Source organism: Colius striatus, chromosome Z (assembly GCF_028858725.1).
Source record: "Colius striatus isolate bColStr4 chromosome Z, bColStr4.1.hap1, whole genome shotgun sequence".
Taxonomy (NCBI): Eukaryota; Metazoa; Chordata; class Aves; order Coliiformes; family Coliidae; genus Colius; species Colius striatus.
In genome coordinates, this window is record NC_084790.1 from 50,430,318 (window position 1) to 50,450,239 (window position 19,922).

General features: G+C 39.1%; 1 protein-coding gene across 1 annotated transcript in view; it reads left to right on the forward strand.

Annotated features, from left to right (window-relative positions):
• The window catches only part of ANKRD31 (ankyrin repeat domain 31), a 57,557-nt gene that overhangs the window by 10,175 nt on the left and 27,460 nt on the right, over nt 1-19,922 (forward strand). The window contains 9 exon segments of the mRNA XM_062018829.1: nt 2,541-2,610; nt 2,613-2,699; nt 2,702-3,126; nt 6,401-6,672; nt 6,996-7,120; nt 10,279-10,458; nt 13,432-13,574; nt 15,907-16,051; nt 18,293-18,351. Of these exon segments, the coding sequence (XP_061874813.1) occupies nt 2,541-2,610; nt 2,613-2,699; nt 2,702-3,126; nt 6,401-6,672; nt 6,996-7,120; nt 10,279-10,458; nt 13,432-13,574; nt 15,907-16,051; nt 18,293-18,351 (1,506 nt within the window).

Here is a 19,922-nt window from a genome sequence, read left to right on the forward strand (position 1 = left end):
ATGAAACTTACTAGGCTCTTCTCAATGATGTCCAATTATAGGACAAGGGGCAGTGGGTACAAGCCGGAACATAGGAGATTCCAAAGAAATACAAGGCAAAACTTCTCCACTGTGAGGGTGAGGGAGCACTGGAACAAGCTGCCCAGATGGGCTGTGGAGTCTCCTTCTCTGAGGACATTCAAAACCCGCCTGGATGAGTCCCTGTGTGACCTACTCTAGGTGGCCGGCTCTGGCAGGGGGTTTGGACTAGAGATCTCTTCCAGCCATTGAGATTTTGTGATTCTGACCACATTTACCACACCAGCGTTCGCTGAACGCTGAACACACAGTGTTCCTTGTTCTTTCCACAGGAGGGAGAACTCCCTGGCCACCAGGGCTTGAAGTGTCACCATTGATAAGCAGCAGCTGAAGCAGGGTTTTAGGGAGGGAAAGTTTCAACTTTTATTATGTTGTGCACATTTTAATTACTTGTAGAGCAAGTCCTACAGGATTTTTTCTGACAGAAATGAGTGCTAAAGAAATATAGACATCTGTAGTTGGATGGGGCTTTTGTGAGTATCAATCACATTTAAGTGTTGCATTTCAGTTGGCATGTAGGTTTTTAGAATCTTGCAAAATCAGCCACTTATGCCTACCTAATCCTTCTCTATGAATATTAATGTAAGTCTCACCTGCCCTTTTAGCAAATGCACCAAGACTTTTCTTTTTCTTGGGAAGTTCTGAATTTACCTACACACCATTTATAGAACAGTTCTTCAAGTATGGAAGGTTGTGCCAGTCAGGTTTTTTCCCAATTGTTTAAAATCTGCAAAAATTAGAAAAGTGGTCTAAAAGAAGCTGTCTAATTCAGTACAGTGATATAAAAACCTGTCAGTACTTTAAAAGGAAAAATTATCTGCGTAGGTACAAGCTAGGGAACAGCAGGCTGGGGAATAATTTTCCCTGGAAAAGTCAGGGATTTATAATGCTTACAAACTGAATGTAAGTAAATGCAGTGAGATTTCTGTTGTTATACTGTGTATGAGCCATAGCAAATTATGCTGCCAGTGGCTAAAGGATTTTTGCATTGCCCAATATTGCCACTTGCTGGCAGCAAGACTCTAGAAATGCAGTGGAATAAATATTCTTACCATCCAATATTACTAAGCAACAGCACTATTATATAAAAATGTTTTATATATATATAAATATATATATAAAGTTTTAGATCTCCTGAGGCATCTGATTGTCACCTCCAGAAGCATTTGAAACAGAAATAGAAAAAAAAGAAAAACAAAACTAATTGGTCTAAAGATGAATGCACCTGTTAAAAGCCACTCAAAGTTACTAGAAAAACAGTGGCAGCACTACTTTTCCAAGAACAGTTACAGTTTTGTGGTTCTGTACTCAATGTGTAAACTCAAAGGTGCAGCCTCCAAACAGTGGATGTCATATACCCTAACTTCAGCAAGGCTTTTGACACTGTCTCCCATTACATACATTGTTGAAAAGCTCAGTGTGGGCTGGATTAGTGGACGGTGAGGTGGATCAAGAGCTGACTGAATGACAGAGTCCAGAGGGTGGTGATCAGTGGAGCCTGTGGTCAATGGTATTCCCCAGGGGGCGGTTCTGTGGCCAGGCTTGTTAAAAATCTTCATCAATGACCTATATGAAGGGACAGAGTGTACCCTCAGAAAGTTCCCTGATGACACTGAACTGGGAATATTGGCTGATTCCTCAGAAGGCTGTACTGCCATTCAGTGAGATCTTGACTGGCTTAAGAGTTGGGCAGAGAAGAACCTCATGAGGTTCAACAAAGGCAGAAGATTCCTCAGGAGGAACAAGCCCCTGCACCAGTACAAGCTGGGGATTTACCTGCTGGAAAGTAGTTCTGCAGAGAGAGACCTGAGAGTCCTGGTTGGTAGTAAACAGAAGGTAGCAATGTGCCCTCATGGCCAAGAAGGCCAATGGCACCATCAAGGGAGGTTCTGCTCCCCCTCTGCCCTCGTGAGGCCTCATCTGGAGTCCTGTGTACAGTACTGGGCTCCCCAGTTCAAGAGAGACAGGGAACTTCTAGAGAGAGTCCAGCACAGGGCCACCAAAATGATTAGGAGACTGGAGCATCTTTCTTACGAGGAAAGACTGCAGGACCTGGGACTGTTCAGCCTGGAGAAGAACAGACTGAGGGGGAGGATCTCATTAATACTTACAAGTATTTAAAAGTTGTATGTCAAGAGGATGGGACAGCACTTTTTTCTGTAGTGTCCAATGGTAGGACTAGGGGTAATGGACAAAAGATGGAATACAAAAAGTTCCATTTAAACTTAAGGAAAAACATCTTTACTGTGAGGATGCAGGAGCCCTGGTCTTGAGGCTTGCAGTTTATGCAAAAATTGCCAATAAAAATATCTTAATGCCTTCTAATGTGAACATTAATAACATATCTTTCTATAAATATTTGTTCCATTCCTTTTCATGAACATTTTTTTAAACGTTTAGATTTTACAGAAATTAGGTAATGAACTTTAGGAATAAAATTCTGTCTGCATGCACCTCTGGAGGATATAATAACCATTCCAAAGGAACAGACATCACAAGATATATTTATGCTAGTTTTAGAGGATTGCCAGAGAACTGCGTGACAATTATTGACACAGATAACACAGTGAGAGAACATTCCTCTAATAATGATACAGATCTTTCACTGATATCTCCGGGGAAGATTTCATGGAAGCATCTACTGGAGTAGATACTGTTGAATTTGAAATTAGATATTTATTGAGATGCTTCAGTGATTCTGAGAGTCATAAAATAATAAACCCATTGCCTGACAAGCTCGAGTGTCAGGGTCATGCCTTTTCCATTGATCCATCAGCAGATGAGAACAGTGATGCCCTGCCAGTACAGCTTGAGACAGCTCTGAACGCCATGTCAGGAACTCTAGTGCAATCTGTCACTCCTGTAGTGCCAGATGAGAGACAGCTGAACACTGAGAGAGAGCAGTTAAATTCATAACTCGGTGTTCCTCAGTTAGATGATGACTATAGACAAATAACAAACTTGATTGAGCCTCAACTTGCTACAATTCCGGTGGAAGAAATAAAAGCCTGAACAGGATCTAACTTGCAGAGGACAAAAAATGAGCAAGTTTAATTCATAATTGAAATTTTATATTTATCATAAAATAATTTATAGAATAGCCAAATTACTTGGAGATGTGAACTGTAGTAAAAACCAAACCATCATCAGTCATCTACACATTTAATATATTTGTTATGGTTTGTTTTTGAAGTCCAGTAGTGTTTTTCTGTTTTGATATTTATACATGTTAAGAAGATATCTGAGCTTGATGGAATAGTAGTCATTTCATTGTAAAGTTAATTCATTGACTGATATAGAAATCTAGAGTCAGTATGAGAGTTTCTAAAACTCCTAGTACCCCTCCCTGTATGTCTGCTGTGTCTTATGTTCTCTCAAAGGAAAGCTCCAAAACACAGTTCCGTTCACTGTAGCACACTGGCATATACCAGCCAATTCCAGCTCTAGATTCCTATTTCATCCGGGTCTGTTTTTCCTTCAGACTGTAGTATGCTCTCTTCTGCTATCATAGTTCTCACGGCTGTGGCATAGAAATGATTTGCAGATATTACAAAAGAACCTAGAGCTATCCCTTTGCTGCAGACTAGAAGGATTACTTATGTTTGGGCTTTTTTTTACAGGCGTATGTAGAAGGACATTTAGTTTCTTTAGTTCTGCCTATGCAAGAACTCTGGAAAAAAAAAAGAGGCATAGTTTTATGTTCATATCCTCCTCTGAAGAAGACAGTATATGTGGATACTACATGTTTCCTTCTGTTTTCTTGTCATACTTTGTGCTGTTCTCGTGCAATGTCCTGTCCTGTGCTGTTAAGGTCATCTGGAACAGGTTGTTGCAGATACACAGTTATTTTAGTTAACTTATCATCACAATAAGTAGTCAAGCACTTGTTAAGCACTTATTAATCACTTAGTAATAGTTCAATCAATTAGCTAAGCACTTGCAAATAACTCAAACACCTGTTGATTAAGTAAGTATCGAACTGCAAGAGTTACATACCACACCTGATAGGGACCTGTTACGTTAGCCACGTAACAGACCCTGGTAAATGTATTTATTAGGTTACCTTGGCTGTTACCTTAGCTGTTACTAAAACAAAGGGACTGATATATTTTTTTGACCAATCACTGTGATTTTGGAAATTTTGTGTTTGTTGTGAACCGATCAAGGTGAAGGGCTAAATTGATAGATGGACATCTTATGCATCCGCACCCCCCCCCCCCCCCCCCCCCCCCCCCCGTGTTTTCCCAGCACTCTGCATAATAAAGAAGCGCCTGGCTTATCTGCATTCCTGTGTAGATAAGTTTTTGGTGGATCCATCAACAAGGTCATTTGAGTTTAACAACACAAATGCAAAAATCTGGAGAGGAACAGCAATGCTATAGTCTCTTCCTGTTAATGAGGGAAAGAGAAAGACACATAGTAGGTACGTTTGTACTATAGAGTGTAGTAGACATGCTTTGTAAACCTGGAGTCAGATTCTCTGGTCTGTGTTGTCTGACAAACCTGGAGCTGCAAGTTAATGGTCAGCCATGTATAGTATAACAAGATACTTGAGGTGGTTTTATAGCCACTTTGGTTCCCCACAATGGCATAAAGTATCCGAAGACTGTCAGTTAATTCTGTCTTTTGCTGGTAGTATCAACTGAGTATAACAGCGTGTAATATACCAGAAAGGTTGCAAAAGGTCTTTAGGTTAATTGTCTCATAACCAGAGGAACCTGCAAAGCACTTTCATAAAGTGAGTTTTCTGATATTTGTAGTACAGCTGTGTGAAACAACGTATAGGTTTACTCAATATTGCATTTAAGATAGTGAAACAGGGTCCAGTGTGAATGAAGATCTGTCACCGCTTTATGACTAGTAATTGATTTTAGGTTTTTTTTTGTCCCTCTGTCTGTGTTCTTGAAGGCAGAAAGTATGGAGGTATTTTAATGAGGAAAAAGTCCCAGTTAATTTTTTAGTGATCATTGCATTCTAACAATGTATTATTCACCTTGGTCTTTTCTCATCCTTGTTTCTTCAGAGTATCCTTGTGGTGAAACAGGTACCCAAAAGAGGAGAGCTTGTACTGTCATGTAGATGCAATCAGCATGCTGGGTAGCCCATTTATTTTAGTAACAGAGTCCTTTATGAAGCAAGTGGGATTTTTTTTTTTCTTCTCTGACCCTATTCATATAGCAGATGTGATGCCATGGAAAGTACTTGCGTTGATAGTTTTGTAAACTGAAATACTTGGTTTTGCCAAACGACAATGTTAACAGGCCTCACCTCTTGGCCTTGAGGGCTTATTTCTACGAGTGCAATTTGCCTCTTCTGTAGCCTCTCTGCTGAATATATCAGTCAAAAGAATTGGTGAATCTTCCATTTCCACTGTGTCCCAAGAAAGGCCTAATAAGTTGTCCCACATCACTGTGGAAGAATTTGTATGCATGTGTGCTGAGGGTGTTTCCTAAGAGCTTTCAGCATTACTCATGTGGGTTATAAGCAAATGAGTACTCAGATTTCAGCAACATGATTGATACTTGGGAGCATGTCACACTCACTTGACTAAAGCAATGAATAAACTCAAGGAACTCAAATTAACTGCCATGTTATGACATACTTTTAGGGTGTAATTTCTCTCCCTTACTGTTAGAGATAAGCCTCTGGTATATTCCAATTATTTATGTTTGCCTTTTCACAACTGAGGATGAGTTGAATCACTATCATCTCTGAAAGTAGCTCTTCTTGTTCACCAGTGGTAGGGGTAACGAGGATGCCTGGTGTCATCTAGATGCCCGGCTTTTAGAAGGCTGAAGATGAGTGAAGTGAATCTCATCAGAGGTGCCTATAGCTCAGGCTGTGTCTTCAGAAATAACTTTTTGATCTTGTGCACGTTTCTAGGCTTGTACAAGAGTGAAATAAGACACGGTAGCTTAAGATATCTTAAACATTACGTTACTTCTTAGGACAGGAGCTCACGTCCATAGGAGACTACAATGAACCTGTTAAGCCATTTCAGCTTTCACATGGTAACAGCTTTTGTTCACTGACAGCCAGCTAGAGGTATAATTTATGTTGTGATTATGAGTACCCTAAGTTCCTTCACTAATTCTGTCAGGGGCTCGCTCATGATGTGGCATACTACTTTAGGAGTACTTCTCTGATAGCAGCCTCTGTCTCTCATATATGTAGAATTCCAGTTACTAACTTAAGCAACCCCTCTGTTGCGTGTGAACACACATATCATTTATAAGACAATCTTCTTGGAGCTTTTGTATATACATCCCTTGTTTTAACTGCATACTTACCAGTTTCTTGTAATATTTCTTTATTGTCACAGCCTGTGAGTGATCAGAGAGAAAAAGATGTAATTTCAAATTACTGGAGTGTTGCCTCTAGTGAAAAACAAACTAGTGAGAGAAGTTCATATTCATTGGAGGCTGCAGGATGCGCAGAAACAGCTGAAACAGCATCAAGGGAAGTGATGCAGCTAAGAGAGACCTCCCCAAGAAAGCAAGGAAGTCGTGATTGCAATCATTGCCAAATACTAGAAGAGACTCAGCAGAGGACATCTCACAGTGATGTTACAAGAACAAAAGCTAAGAATTTTGAGTATGACAAAATAATGCATAATATTCTTAAATTTTATATAATTTTTATTAATGTTACAAATACAATGCATAAACATATTAATTCCTCATGTGAATGACTTAAAATGACCAAAAGGCCAAGGTTTTACTTGTTGTTTAAAGATCTGGAAGTTTCTCTTCCGATTTTCCCTTTATTCAGTACTGCCTAAGTTAGTCTTCATGCTATTATGGATTTCCTTTTGAAATCGAGTATTTTAAAATCAAGTCACATTCTTAGCTCTACTATAAACATCAATTTATCTAGAGAATATTTTTGTTGATTCTAAGCAAATCTCTTGTCAGTAGAACTCAGAAATTGGCTTCTAAAGACAAGCTGGATCTAGAAACCAACATATACCAAGAAATAACTCTGAATGAGGATAGAGATAGTAATGAGAGAAGATGGAGCAAGAGAATAAAAAACAAACTGAGTAAGATATTCTCTGATATTTATTGTACATGTAGTTTGGGTTTTTTTCTTGAACGACTGTACTAAATTGAATATAATTCGTAACCTTTCCAAGATATTGTGGTGTGGATTTCTTTTAAAAAGGTGATATAAACATTAATTTAATAATTAACGATAATTCGCCTCACTTGTTTAAACCTACATATTAGCAACCTAGCAGTTGTAAACTTAAGAATCATGAGATTTTTTTTTCAGGATGCAGTTTTTATCACAGTGTTGTGTATGAACAAAATATGGTGTATTCTCAAAAGCCAAAGAAAAATGTTTTCATGCAGAGTGAAAAGTAGGTGCTGATACGCATTTATATATCCTTCTGTAACCTGGTATTTTGTGTGCAACATCATTGTGAGGGCAATGCCATTCCCAAGAATTGACATCTACAAAACAGTTTTTCCCATTTTGAATGCTAACTGTTACTATCCTGTCTTTTAAATACAGGATTATAGGGCCTTCACTACCACAGTCCTGGAGCACTCTTTGAAGTATTTTTCCTTGTAGTGTGCTTTGTTAGAGAGAAAGATCACCGGTTTTCATCCTTTGAAGATGCATCCACAGAAATTATTTGCCTCACAGAGGGAGTGTGTAGGAGCATACAGAATTTCTTCACTTAAGTAATCACTCCGGCATCTTTAAGACTGATGTCTTAAAAGGGTTTATTTTTTATTGTTCTTTAAGCCCACTCAGTCTGGGTTTATCTGTGCACCTATAATTATTTTAAAAGATTACGAAGTTTGAAAGTATTTTAAAATAATTTTAAAGATAAATTTATCATAAAACTGGGTCTTATTCTGTATATGTCTATGTGGTTTAATCCTTCGTGAACTGTGTGGCTGGTTTACACTAGCTTTGACTAGGGACTGCAGTATCTTAAATGGTTAAGATCTTGCAAGCATGAGCAGGTAGAGGAGAGAGACTATCCATGTGCTCGGCTCAGAGAAGGTCCTGGGTGGACTCCACTATCAAATTCTAAAAACCGACAGAGTCAAAAACTTAAGAGGATTGGGAATTAGTCTGAACTCACAGTATATTGCCATACACAAAGCAGCAGATACATCAGCCTTTGTAAACTACAGCTATAGGAGAACTATGTGTTTTAATGTGTCATGGTTTAGCAAGGAGCAGCTTTTGCTTGGTAATAGCGGGAGCAGGTTGTAGTGAAGACCTGGTAAAGAGTTTTTGGACTCTACCCTGGCTCCTGGGTTCAGACCCACCTCGGGCCTGGCTGGGCCATTGTGGCGCCTCTGCCAGCACTAGTTAGGGACGGGAATTTGAAATGCTGGTGAGAGGTGTAAGAGTGATACAAGATAGAGGCGACCACGCAGACCCCACAGTCAGAGAAGGAAGAAGGAAGGAGGAGCATTAGACCAGAGACCCCTCTGCAAGCTGTGGTGAGAATGCAGCTGTACCCCTGCAACCCATGCAGGGCCATGGCAGGACTGAGAGCCACCAGCAGCTCCATGTGAGTGAGCCCAGACGGGCGAGGGACTGTGTGGGGAGACGGCCATGGCACAGGCCGTGCTGGAGAGCCTGCACGCTGCAGAGCAGCCCCACACGAGAGGCAGAGAGGAGCTGCAGCCTTTGGAATAAGTGCGTGTCGGAGCAGCCCGTGCAGGGCTGCCATGCGTGTGAGGTACCCCACTGACTTGCAGGGAGGACTGGTGCGGAGGCCACCTGCCCTGAGGAGAGACAAACGGCAGAAGCTATTGGGAATAGACTGACTAAACCCCCCACTCCCTGCTTCCCCCCTCCCCCCTCCAACCGTTCATGGGGGAAGGAGGTAAAAACATCGGGATCAGGACTCTGAGCCCAAGAAGAGGGGAAGAGTGGGGAGAAAGTGGTCTTAAGTGGCTGGTCGGACTTTTCATTTTTCTATCACTTTGTGGTGTTTCATTTTGGTTATGTTTTGGGTTTTTGGGGGTATGTTTTAGTTGATATTGCATTAAATTATTTTCTGTTTTCTTCCCCGAGCCGAGTAGCCTGGTCTGTTTTGTCCTGAACCTTAAGCGGCAATTAAGCTCTCTCTGCCCTTTGGCAATCCTGAGGTCCTCAGTACTTGAGGCTAATCGTGGTCTTTTGATCCCTGATGGGCCTAAACCACGACATAATGTCATACTTAAACCTGCATATTAAGCTCCTTAACCACCTACTAGAACTCCACACCCAGGTGGAGTTTTACACCTTGTGGAAAGGAACAGTATATATAGCTGGCAGTCCCAAGTTGGTTTTTTATTACTTGATCAGTTAATAGCCTAGGCCATGGATTGTGTTTTCTTGCAGGGCATTCTCCTATCCTTCCCTTTTCCTTTTGTCCCTCCCTGCTTTTCAGAAGAGGAAGTATACAAAATGCTCTACTCCACAGTATGAAGGGGTACTGGGATGGTGCTGGTAGTGAAGTACAGAACAGCTGAATTGTATATTGGAAATAATTTCACCCAAGATGTAAAATTTTATGATTGCATAATGGGAGATAGGGTTTTTTTTTTTTAAATAGTAAAATAACAAACTAAAAAATAGTATGTTCTACATGTATTTTTTTACATTTAGGTCTCATATTCCCAAGGAATTCTTCACCTTTTGCTTACTGCAAAAGTGTCTGAGCTGGTTGTGAAGTAATGAAGTAAAGTAGTCTGAGGGAGCTATTGTTAATCATTATCCTAGTGTAAATACTCCTTGTTCACAGAGTGGAGGTTTTAAAACATAAATGAGTACAAAGAACTGCTGAGAAATTGAACTTTCAAGAAAAGAAAATTTTGAATAACTACTGAAGTGCTCATATTGTAATGAATTGTAACCTAGAATAGCAGTTCAATCACCCAGTGGGAAACAATGTCATTAAAAATGTCATTAAAAAGGAGAAAGTCTAAAGTTAACACACTTTTACAAAGTCATATTCCCGTGTGTTGAATTTATTTGGAGTTTTGTTACGGAATTTACTATATCATCTTTTATTGAATGGTATTATCATTTAGTTGGTAATGTGTTTTTTGAAATGTTAATTTCTAGTCGATTGAGCATTTATTTCTCGAGAAAGCTTATTTACTAACTGTAACGCCAAGTGAAGCCAAAATAAGAGAGAAAAGATAGTTTTTTGTTTAACAGATCTTTTACATTATTTTCCAGGACAGGACGCCTTTTCTAGGAATTCTGCAAATCGTGGTTACCCCATTCCACTTTCAAGAACCAACAGAAGGGATATTTATGGTGAAACCTTACTACATAAAGCTGTTTTTCATGAAGATTTAGACCTTGTACGTAATATAATAAAATCTGGTGGGAAAATAAATGTATGTGATTATGCCGGTAAGTTTTCAAATACTATTTTTAAAATGAGTATCTAGCTATAGCTAATAAAAGTACATATTATGACTTTGTGCAGTGGACAATATTGTGGCTTTGTGACTAATTAGTACATTTTTGTTGGTTTCTTTTTTTAACTTGGGAGTTGTTAATGAGAAAATATATAGACTTATGTATAAAGTATATTAAAAAAGAAAATTTTGCAGAAAAAGCACTTAACAATTACAAAGCGATGAAGTTAAGTTTACTTAGCGTCAATTCAGCAATCCTGTTCATGCATATCACAAGTCAGTCCATTAAATAATGAACGTAATGTTTTTTAAATAATTTTTCTTGTCCATTTCAGTGGCAACTTAAAACACCAAGATCTAGATTTTCCAGTTTAATTTTTTAAGGACTGTGATTTTGCCCCTTGCATCTTCAAGGAAGTTGTAGCTTCATGATTTAGCACTGCTTTGATTTTGTAAAGTTGTGAATACTTGGTATTTTGCATTTTTACTTCATCTTTGACACAAAATAAGAAAAAAAATAGAATGACAAATAATGGCCAGCTGAGCACATTTTGATTGAAGCATTTCCTCTTACCCAGCTTCATGTGTGAGTGTCAAAGACATTGACACATCCTAAAGTAGCAATTTGTTGTTTCAAATGTAGGACTGTTGTTCCTTATTTTTTCAGTTTCCTGTCTCATACATTAGGCTCTAATAAACTTCTAGAACAAAAAAGAAAATGGTTTTACAGGCGATTGTCTCATTTGGTTGATTATGAGAGTGTTTCCATTCTGAGCAGCAGTTAGGATTTTGTTCTCTGGGAACAAAAGGAAAAGTGTTCTGTGGTTAAAGGCTATCGCATACAACAGACCAAAATAAAGGTAGAAATTCCCTGTCTTCTGGAATATATTGAGATATTGGGTCAGCAGTAAATTTCAGACTTTTACAGCATAGGTCTGGCATTTGAGCTAACAGGGTTAATCATAATGTGTGTTACTTTGTACTACAGGCAGATGAGGAAATACTTTGTTGATGGGTTTCAAAATCAGATGCTGAAAACAGGAAAATGTTGATAGTGTGGATTCAGATGCCACCTCAGTGGGCAAGTGTTCTAAAGTGCACTGTTTCTGATTTTAGTCCTCACAGTTGCTTCCTTTTTCTGCCTTTACATGTTTTACCAGGCTACCGTTTGTTCAACACCCAGATTCTGGCTGCAGTTTTTTTGGTGCCAAAGGAGTGTAACTCCAGAAAATGTGTTTTAGTTGAACTCCTTCAAGAGATGAGACCTGACCTTTCTTATTTTCTTTTTCAGTAAGGGAGATGTAGTCAGAAAGTACACCTATGCCATTTTGAAATGCACTTTCATCTTGCTGTCTTTGGGAATCATTGTTCCGATTATTCTACCTCTATGCCTTTTTCTTTAAAGCCCTCCAACGATTACCCATATCTCAGCCTAGTGTTTGTCCTGATTCCTGTGCTACAGTACTTTGCTTCAGTACCTTACCTGAGTTGTTCTGTTCTTTTATTGGTTGTGGTGGAGTTTTTTTCTCCTTTTTATTCCCTGGAAATCAGGATATGTATATGAACAACATGATAGAGATAGTCTGTGCTTTCAGTTGGAGTCTTCATTAATGGTGCCTTGAAGGAGCTGAAAAAACAGCTGCAGAGAAACTTGTGTTTCTCCTTGGTCTGCAGCATGCACAGTGTTGGAGAATAATGTTGTAAACTCTTATCAACTGAATGTGTTGCAAGTTCAGTTTTTCAGGGGCTTGTATCAGATAGAGGATACTTTTTTCCTGAGGGAGAAATATATACTTTCTCCTAAGTGAAAGGTGTTTATCCTCCCTTTGAAACATTTCAATCTTTTGCTGCAGAATATGGAGTTGCTAGAGTGTCTTAGTGAAATAGGCTCTGTGAAATGCAAGTACAAAGGTTTACAGATGATACCGTTAAAGGCCATTAATCTTGAAGCACTGTCAACATTAGGCAATGTAGTTGAAACTTAAGTTGAGTTTCAGGCAGCTGGGAAGAAAGCCTGTAACAGCACAAAATTTTTGGACAAGCTGATGGAATGTCCTGTGCCCATAATAAACTCAGTTCTATACAAATTACAATATTCTGGGTAGCGTGGTATATAAAAGAGCATCAAGTATCTCTTTCCAATGAAATTAAGTTAATTTTGCTAGTAGGAGCAGAACAGTCTTAATAAGCCTTATTCACATATTAATTCACATGTTGAGTGTGTGAGTTAATGGGCAATGGCTGAAGAGTAAGGCTGTCCATCAAAATGCTCTGCTCCTCTCGTCCTTATAAAAAACTGTCTCATAAGTGAACATTTAAGGAGCTGATGCAAGGCTGTGCCAAACCCAGTTGAAAGACCTAGATGCCATCTTTTATTTTTTCTCAACATCTCCTTCATGGAGCAGAATCATTCTGTGGGTCGCGAAGCTTCAGTTATTTGTTATAGCTGGGAATGGATATAGAATTTCAGTACAGATTTTTCATTTCTTTCTTTGGAGATTTGAACCACTCTTGGATAGTCATAAAAAAAATTTTTGTTCAGCGGTAGAGACTCCAGGTCTTCGATTTGTGTCTTCTTTCTAACTTAACCTCTTTAGCACGGCTATGTAAATAAGAGTCCCATGAAAAATGATCTTGTTCTTAAAACAACATACATGCTTCATCTGGGGGGAAATTACTAAGACGTGGGTGGAATAATTTATATTCTTTTTTTGTTGTTGTTGTAACAGAAATGTAAAATCTGAAACTAGTATTGTTACATCAGCATCTGATTCTTCAGTACATGCAAATTTTGACAGAATAATGAGGTTTTCCAGCCTTTGTGACTTTTTCGTACAACTTATTGAAAAATGCTCCAGTTTTTACCTTTACAATATATTCTCTGAAATATTTATTAAAAAAAATTACTTATATATTTATAGGTTAGTTCACTAAAATGTGAAATAGAGGTTTTTCTTTTTCATAGGTTGGACTGCACTACATGAAGCAAGTGTGAAAGGCTTATATGCGATAGCAAATGACCTTTTGAAAGCAGGAGCTGATGTTAATGCCAAAGGAGATCATCAAATAACACCATTGCAAGATGCAGTTAGAGAAGGCCATTATGAGGTATATTCTGAATTGAACACAGATTATGGTTTTGGAGTAGAAAATTATTGTTATTGGTTCCAGAAGGTCACACAATCTTTTTCCATTTGTCTCATCTTTTCAGATTATGGGTAAATTCAGCAACTTGCTAGTCCTTTCTGCCCAATTTGTGTTCAAACCATTCCATGCTTTACAAGATTTGTCCCATAGCAGAAATTAATTGTTTTTCTAAATGTTCAGGACAGTGACAGAGTACTGAGGAGTACACTACTGTTTAACACTATTTGTTTCACTTTTTTTATAATCAACTTGCAGAGCAATTTATGACCTGCACAGTCTTGGAGTTTTTATTTCCATTTTTTCATGATTTGGTGAACATACATGTAGGATGTGCAGCCACAGCCATCATGCACAGATATTTCTTCTGTATTAACATATAGTGTGGAGACCCATAAAGACACGGCTTTGTATTTTGCATGGTCTTAAACAACAACTCAATCAAATAATCAACGCAAATTAATTTTTATTTTAGTTGCCAAATGCTGTGGTTTCATATGCCCGTGTCTGAACTGTGGATCCTCTTTCAGTTTGGCAGTTTCCTGTCTGTCTGTGCACGTTCCTAGAGCGGCCCAGATCCACACATCTCTTTTACTTGCTCTCTGTTTCTTTCTCTGGAGGTGCACATATACTTCCTAATACTTACTGATGTACTGATTTCCAGGATAAATTTTTTTTGGTGGGATGTAGTACATTTTGTCCCTAGACTTTTGCTCTCTTTCTGTTTCACAACTGAGATTAGACCTTATCTTTCTCCCCAAGTCTTCTTGGAGGAAGGAGGAAAGGTGGACATTTGGATAACAATAATCTTGAAAACTTGAGAGCCCTAAGCTTGGTTTTCAGCTTGTGGATCACCGACTCTTGCAGGTTCATGAAGTATTTGTGAGTTCTGTAAAAGTACTTAAGACATTATGTCTGTGATTATGCATGAAGGACTCAGCATCTCTACAAGAAATATTTAGGAGTTAGCAACTTGAATGATAATGGAAGAACACTAGTATCAGCTAGGTACCTGTGTTAGAGTTATGCAGTCTGGTGTATCCCCAGGCAATGGTATCACAGTGTGCTGTTTCCTCAGGAGCAGTGTAGTTGTATCACTGCAGTGGTCTATCAGACTTAATGTTTATTGCTTCTGACTAGCAATAGAATAGTGTCAGTGATTCAGTTATGTGACTTTGGTTTAGCTGTTTGATTCTCTGTGTGAAATTGTTATTGTAGACTGGAAACACACCTTTTGATTGCTTTATCTCTTTATGCACCTGCAATATGGCAAAATTAATTTCATATTTCAGAAAATGGGAAAGATATGAGATTTTCTAATGGTACAGTTAAGGGGGAGAGTGTGCATGTGTTGTGTAGCTAAAGATTAAAGGAGCGTTTTCAACATTTTTCATTGAAAAAAATCCATAGATTTGGGACAATTTGTGAAACCCAAGAGGATTTTTTCTGGGGACTGAACCCTTTATTATTTGCTCTGTTGTTGGGAGAATATATTAATTGAGACCACTAGCAATTTTCTTGGTAGCTCTCTAGTTAGAAGTAATGAGGGACTTGAAATGCATGGGTGAAGGATGAGTCAAATTCAGTCTGAAGTGATAACATATGCTGAAGAGAGAATGGCAGAGCTACATGTAAATTCACATTAGTATTGTAATAAAATTTCAGGGTTACCCACAGAAAGGAAATAATCAGACTGTAAGTGTCCCGTGTCTTTCCCAAGTATTCTGCAAAGGTATTTTGCTAAAGTAGTTCTTTCTTGAGTAAAAACAGAATCAGGCTTTATATTTGTACAGAAATCATAATGTTTGTAAGACAATCTGAGTGGGTTTCATTTGACCAGATATATGTTATATATCTCAAATAGCTGTCAGAGCTTCCCTTTGCAGTCATAAGGGTCACAGTAGACATACCTAGAGCACGATTTATTTTCCTCTTAAGTAGATATTCTAAATAAGCTGACTTGTCCACTAAAATCGCCTGTTAATTTCCACCAGTTAAGAGCTATGGAGATGTGAATTCTACCCTATATTTTGTGAGATCTTGGGTTAATGACATCAGATTAAAATCTGCAATGAGTTTGTAAAAACAAAAATAAGACTATAGGATAATGATGCATCTAGGAGAATGGTTGGGGTATGTATATATAGGTATGTAGAATAGAGAGGGATTATTTGTCATAGACCTTATTGGTTTTAATTGCTTATGTTGTCCAGTACAAAGAAGAGAAGCCTGTATAGAGAAGGATTATGGAAAATATGTCAGAAGATAAACAAACTGAAACAAACTTTTTTTCTAGATGACGGAGTTATTACTTTGGTATGGAGCTGATCCCTTATTAGAAGATGATATGGGAAGATGTGCATTAAACGAAGCTTCTGACCCATCTATGAGGAAACTGCTTAATAGATATGTAGCAAAATCCAGAAGAGATCTAGTAACAGGTAGGAGAGAAGTTTCATGACATACCCTAACCACTAAACGGATAAATTCAGAATATCTGTTGTACTACATTTCCTTAGTTACTGCTAGTATTTCCATGGGCTTCACTTTCTGATGCTTGAGTACCAGTGAACACTGCTTACTTGGCAGCCCAAGAGGACTAGAAGGATTTTGTGAGATCATGCAGGGAGAAAGTTAGAAGAGTCAAGGTTCAACTGGAACATAAACCAGTCACTACTGTGAAAGACAATAAGAAAATTTTCTATAAATATATCGTCAACAAAAGGAGGGCTAAAGGGAATCTTCACCCTTTAATGGATGAAGGGGGAAACTTAGGGAACAAGAATGAGGAAAAAGCTGAGGTACTTAATGCTTTCTTCTATACCAAAACCAACTCTTCTCTGGGAACTCAGCCCCTTGAGCTGGACAGAGACAAGGGACAGAATGAGGCCCTCTTAGTCAAGGGGAAATGGTGTTTGACCTGCTGCTCCATCTTGGCTCACAGAAGTCAATGGAACACCTGAGGGTGCTGAGGGAACTGGCAGAAGAGCTTGCTGAGCTACTCTCCATCATCTGCCAACAGTCCTGGCTCACCAGGGAGGTCTCAGAGGATTGGAGGATGGCAAGTGTGACACCCATCTACAAGAGAGGCTGGAGGAGGATCCTGGGAACTACAGGCCTGTCAGCTTGACCTTGGTGCTGCTGAAGGTTATGGAACAGATCACCCTGAATGTCATTCTGAGGCACATACAGGATAACTGGGGGTTCAGGCCCAGTCAACAGGGCTTTATGAAGGGCAAGTCTTGTTTGACCAATCTGATCTCCTTCTATGACGAGATGATCTGCTTAGTGGATGAGGGAAAGGCTGTGGATGTGGTCTTCCTGGGCTTCAGGAGGGCCTTTGAGACAGTCTCCCATGGCATCCTCCTGTAGAAACTGGCTGCCCATGACTAGGATGGACCTACTCTGAAATGGGTGGAAAACTGGCTGGATGGCTGGGCCCTGAGAGTGGTGGTGAATGGAGTTAAATCCAGTTGACAGCCTGTCACCAGTGGTGTTCCCCAGGGCTCGGTGCTGAGGCCTATTTTGTTTAACATCATTATTGATGATCTAGATGAGGGAATCAAGTACATTCTCAGTTTGCCGACGACACCAAACGGGGTGGTTGTGTAGACCTTGAGGACAGGAAGACTCTTCAGAGGGACCTGGACAGGCTACAGTGTTGGACGAAGACCAAATGTATGACATTTAACAAGGCCAAGTGCTGGGTCCTGCACATGGGCCACAAGCCCATAAAATGCTACAGGCTTGGGGCAGAGTGGCTGGAAAGCTGTCCTGCAGAAAAGGACCTGGGAGTATAATCGATACCTGGCTGAACTTGAGCAAGCAGTGTTCCCAAGTAGCCCAGAAGGCCAATGACATCCTGGATTTTATCAGAACTATTGTGATCGATGGGACCAAGGAGGTGATTATCCCCATGAATTCAGGGCTGATGAGGCCACATGTTGAATTCTGGGTCCAGTTCTGGGTCCCTCACTACAAGAGGGTCATGGAGGTGCTGGAGCGTGTCCTGAGGCAGGCAACAGAGCTCATGAAGGGTCTAGAGAATGAGTCTGATGAGGAGCGGCTGAGGAAGCTGGGGATGTTTAGTCTGAAGGAGGCTAAGAGGAAATATGATCACTCTCTACAGCTACCTGAAAGGGAGTTTTACTAAGGTTGGAGTTGATCTCATCTCTCCAGTAATGAATGACAGAACACAAGGAAATGGGCTCAAGTTTTGCCAGGGTAGGTTTAGACTGGACATTCAGAAAAAGGCAAGGGGCTTTGAATTGGAAATTAGGAAGAACTTTTTTTACTGAGAGTGTTGTTAAGCACTGACACAGGCTGCCCAGAGAGGTGGTAGAGTCCCCATCCTGGGAGGTATTAAAAGAAACATAGATGAACTTGGCAGAGTGCAGGTTAGTGATTGGACTCAATGATCTTAAAAGTCTTTTCCAACTGTAATGATTCTAGGAAAGATTGGACTCCAAGATACGTATATTGTATGTAGACATTTGATACATGTTTTATATATTGATGTGGTTTAAATTCTTCTAAAACCCTTATGCCTTGATAATTTTTTTTGGCTAGCTAAATGTGGTAAGTACTGTTATACACCAGTTATGGACACAAAATTATATATATGTAAAGAATTTCTATCTCCTTTCAATTCTACTTTCTTCTGTCTCTCATTTTCATTTCAGGTGGAGGTCATTCAGACAATATGTTGAATATTCAAAGTGTAGAGGATACAACCCACCACCAGGTACATCTTTACAAAGATTCCTGATACTAATTTTATGCTGAACTCTCTTCAACACTTGTCTTCAGTAAGCTAAGGCAGACGACTGTTTCTGGAAAGTGTTTAAAAACCAGGTCATAATATTTTCATATGAAACTAGAATGAAATTATATCAATATGATATGAAACTAGATGCATCATACCCAGCAGGGGCTGAAACAGGGTGATATTCAATGTTATGGCATTCTTTGGCAAACAGTTGCTGATTCTTACAGGTGCTTGGTATAACCTGCAGCCTCGTGAAGATGCAAGGCAGACACAATTAGCTGCCCTGTACAGACAGTAGTTCTTGCTGAGTGCTGCAGAGGTAAATTACAAGCAGCATGACACATCAGTGGCTCTTTGGATTTGCAGAGACCTGAGTGAAACTGCAAGATGTTGCCTGACCTGTAGCAGCAGGATAGCTGCTTCTTGCCTCTGTTTAGTAGGTTGTGTTGGGTTTTGACAGAAAAGGGCTAGGGAGCCACCGTCTTGCACAGGGGATGCATAGTTGTGCCATGAGACATCAGTAAGATGTGGGAGCTAGTGCCTCACAGAAAGACAAGACACCACAATCAATCACTTGGGTCGTAGTTTGTTTGTGTGTAGCACTATAGTTTTTGGCATTAAAAGTTGTACTCTGCATCTCTCGATTTTTCCTCTTTGAACAGTGATGATGCTAATATCTGAAGTGTGTGGAGACACTTTCTTCTAGCTTCCTAAAGTTTTATGTGATTATGATAACTGTCCTTGTTTGTCAGAGTAGTGCAGTCTACAGTGGCTTTAGAAATGTTATGCTGTAACAGCATCTACGGTGTGTAGTTTTAGATTACACTTTAAAAGATAAGTTGATCAATGAAGGATATCTCCAAGTAGAAGGTGTTTTAAACATTTAGTTGGGAAAAACTCGTACTGTGTCTGTGTGATTTCAGTAGTTGTATGAGTTGTTGCAGTGTTTATGTTCTGGTTCTATCTCTAGATGTTAAGTAATAAACAGGATAGTTTCAGATATTCATTGATATTGGGAGCAGTTTTGTTGTGAGATTGCTGTGTATGATTTCGACAAGTTTTTGATTTTTTCCCTTTCTTTATCATTTCCTAGAATCATTGCAAACAGATTTGTCAAAAATGTGAAACCGTAGGTGTGGTAAATGACCACAAACACAATTTAGCTTTAATTCTTTAAAGACAGCATGTTAATTTGAAGCCAGGTCTGTTTTCAGAATTAGATAAAAGTATAAAACTCTTCAGTAATAGTTATCATTGGATTTCACCCATTAATTTTTGCACTTTTTATACATGTATTTGTTGGTTCCTTAATTTCTTCTTCCTGCTGTCTTAAAAAGCTTCAGAGGCAGAAGAAATCCATTGATTTTCTAATAGCAGAGTTTTCTTTTAGTGTGTAGTAACGCAATTGATTGGAAAATGGAATCAAGTATATTTTCTGTTTTGTAGGTAGAATTAAATTCAGATGGCACAGTTTAGCATAACAGTAAATCATTAGAGGAAGTTTTGATAAAAATGAGCAATGCAGAAAAAATTCGTGAAACGAA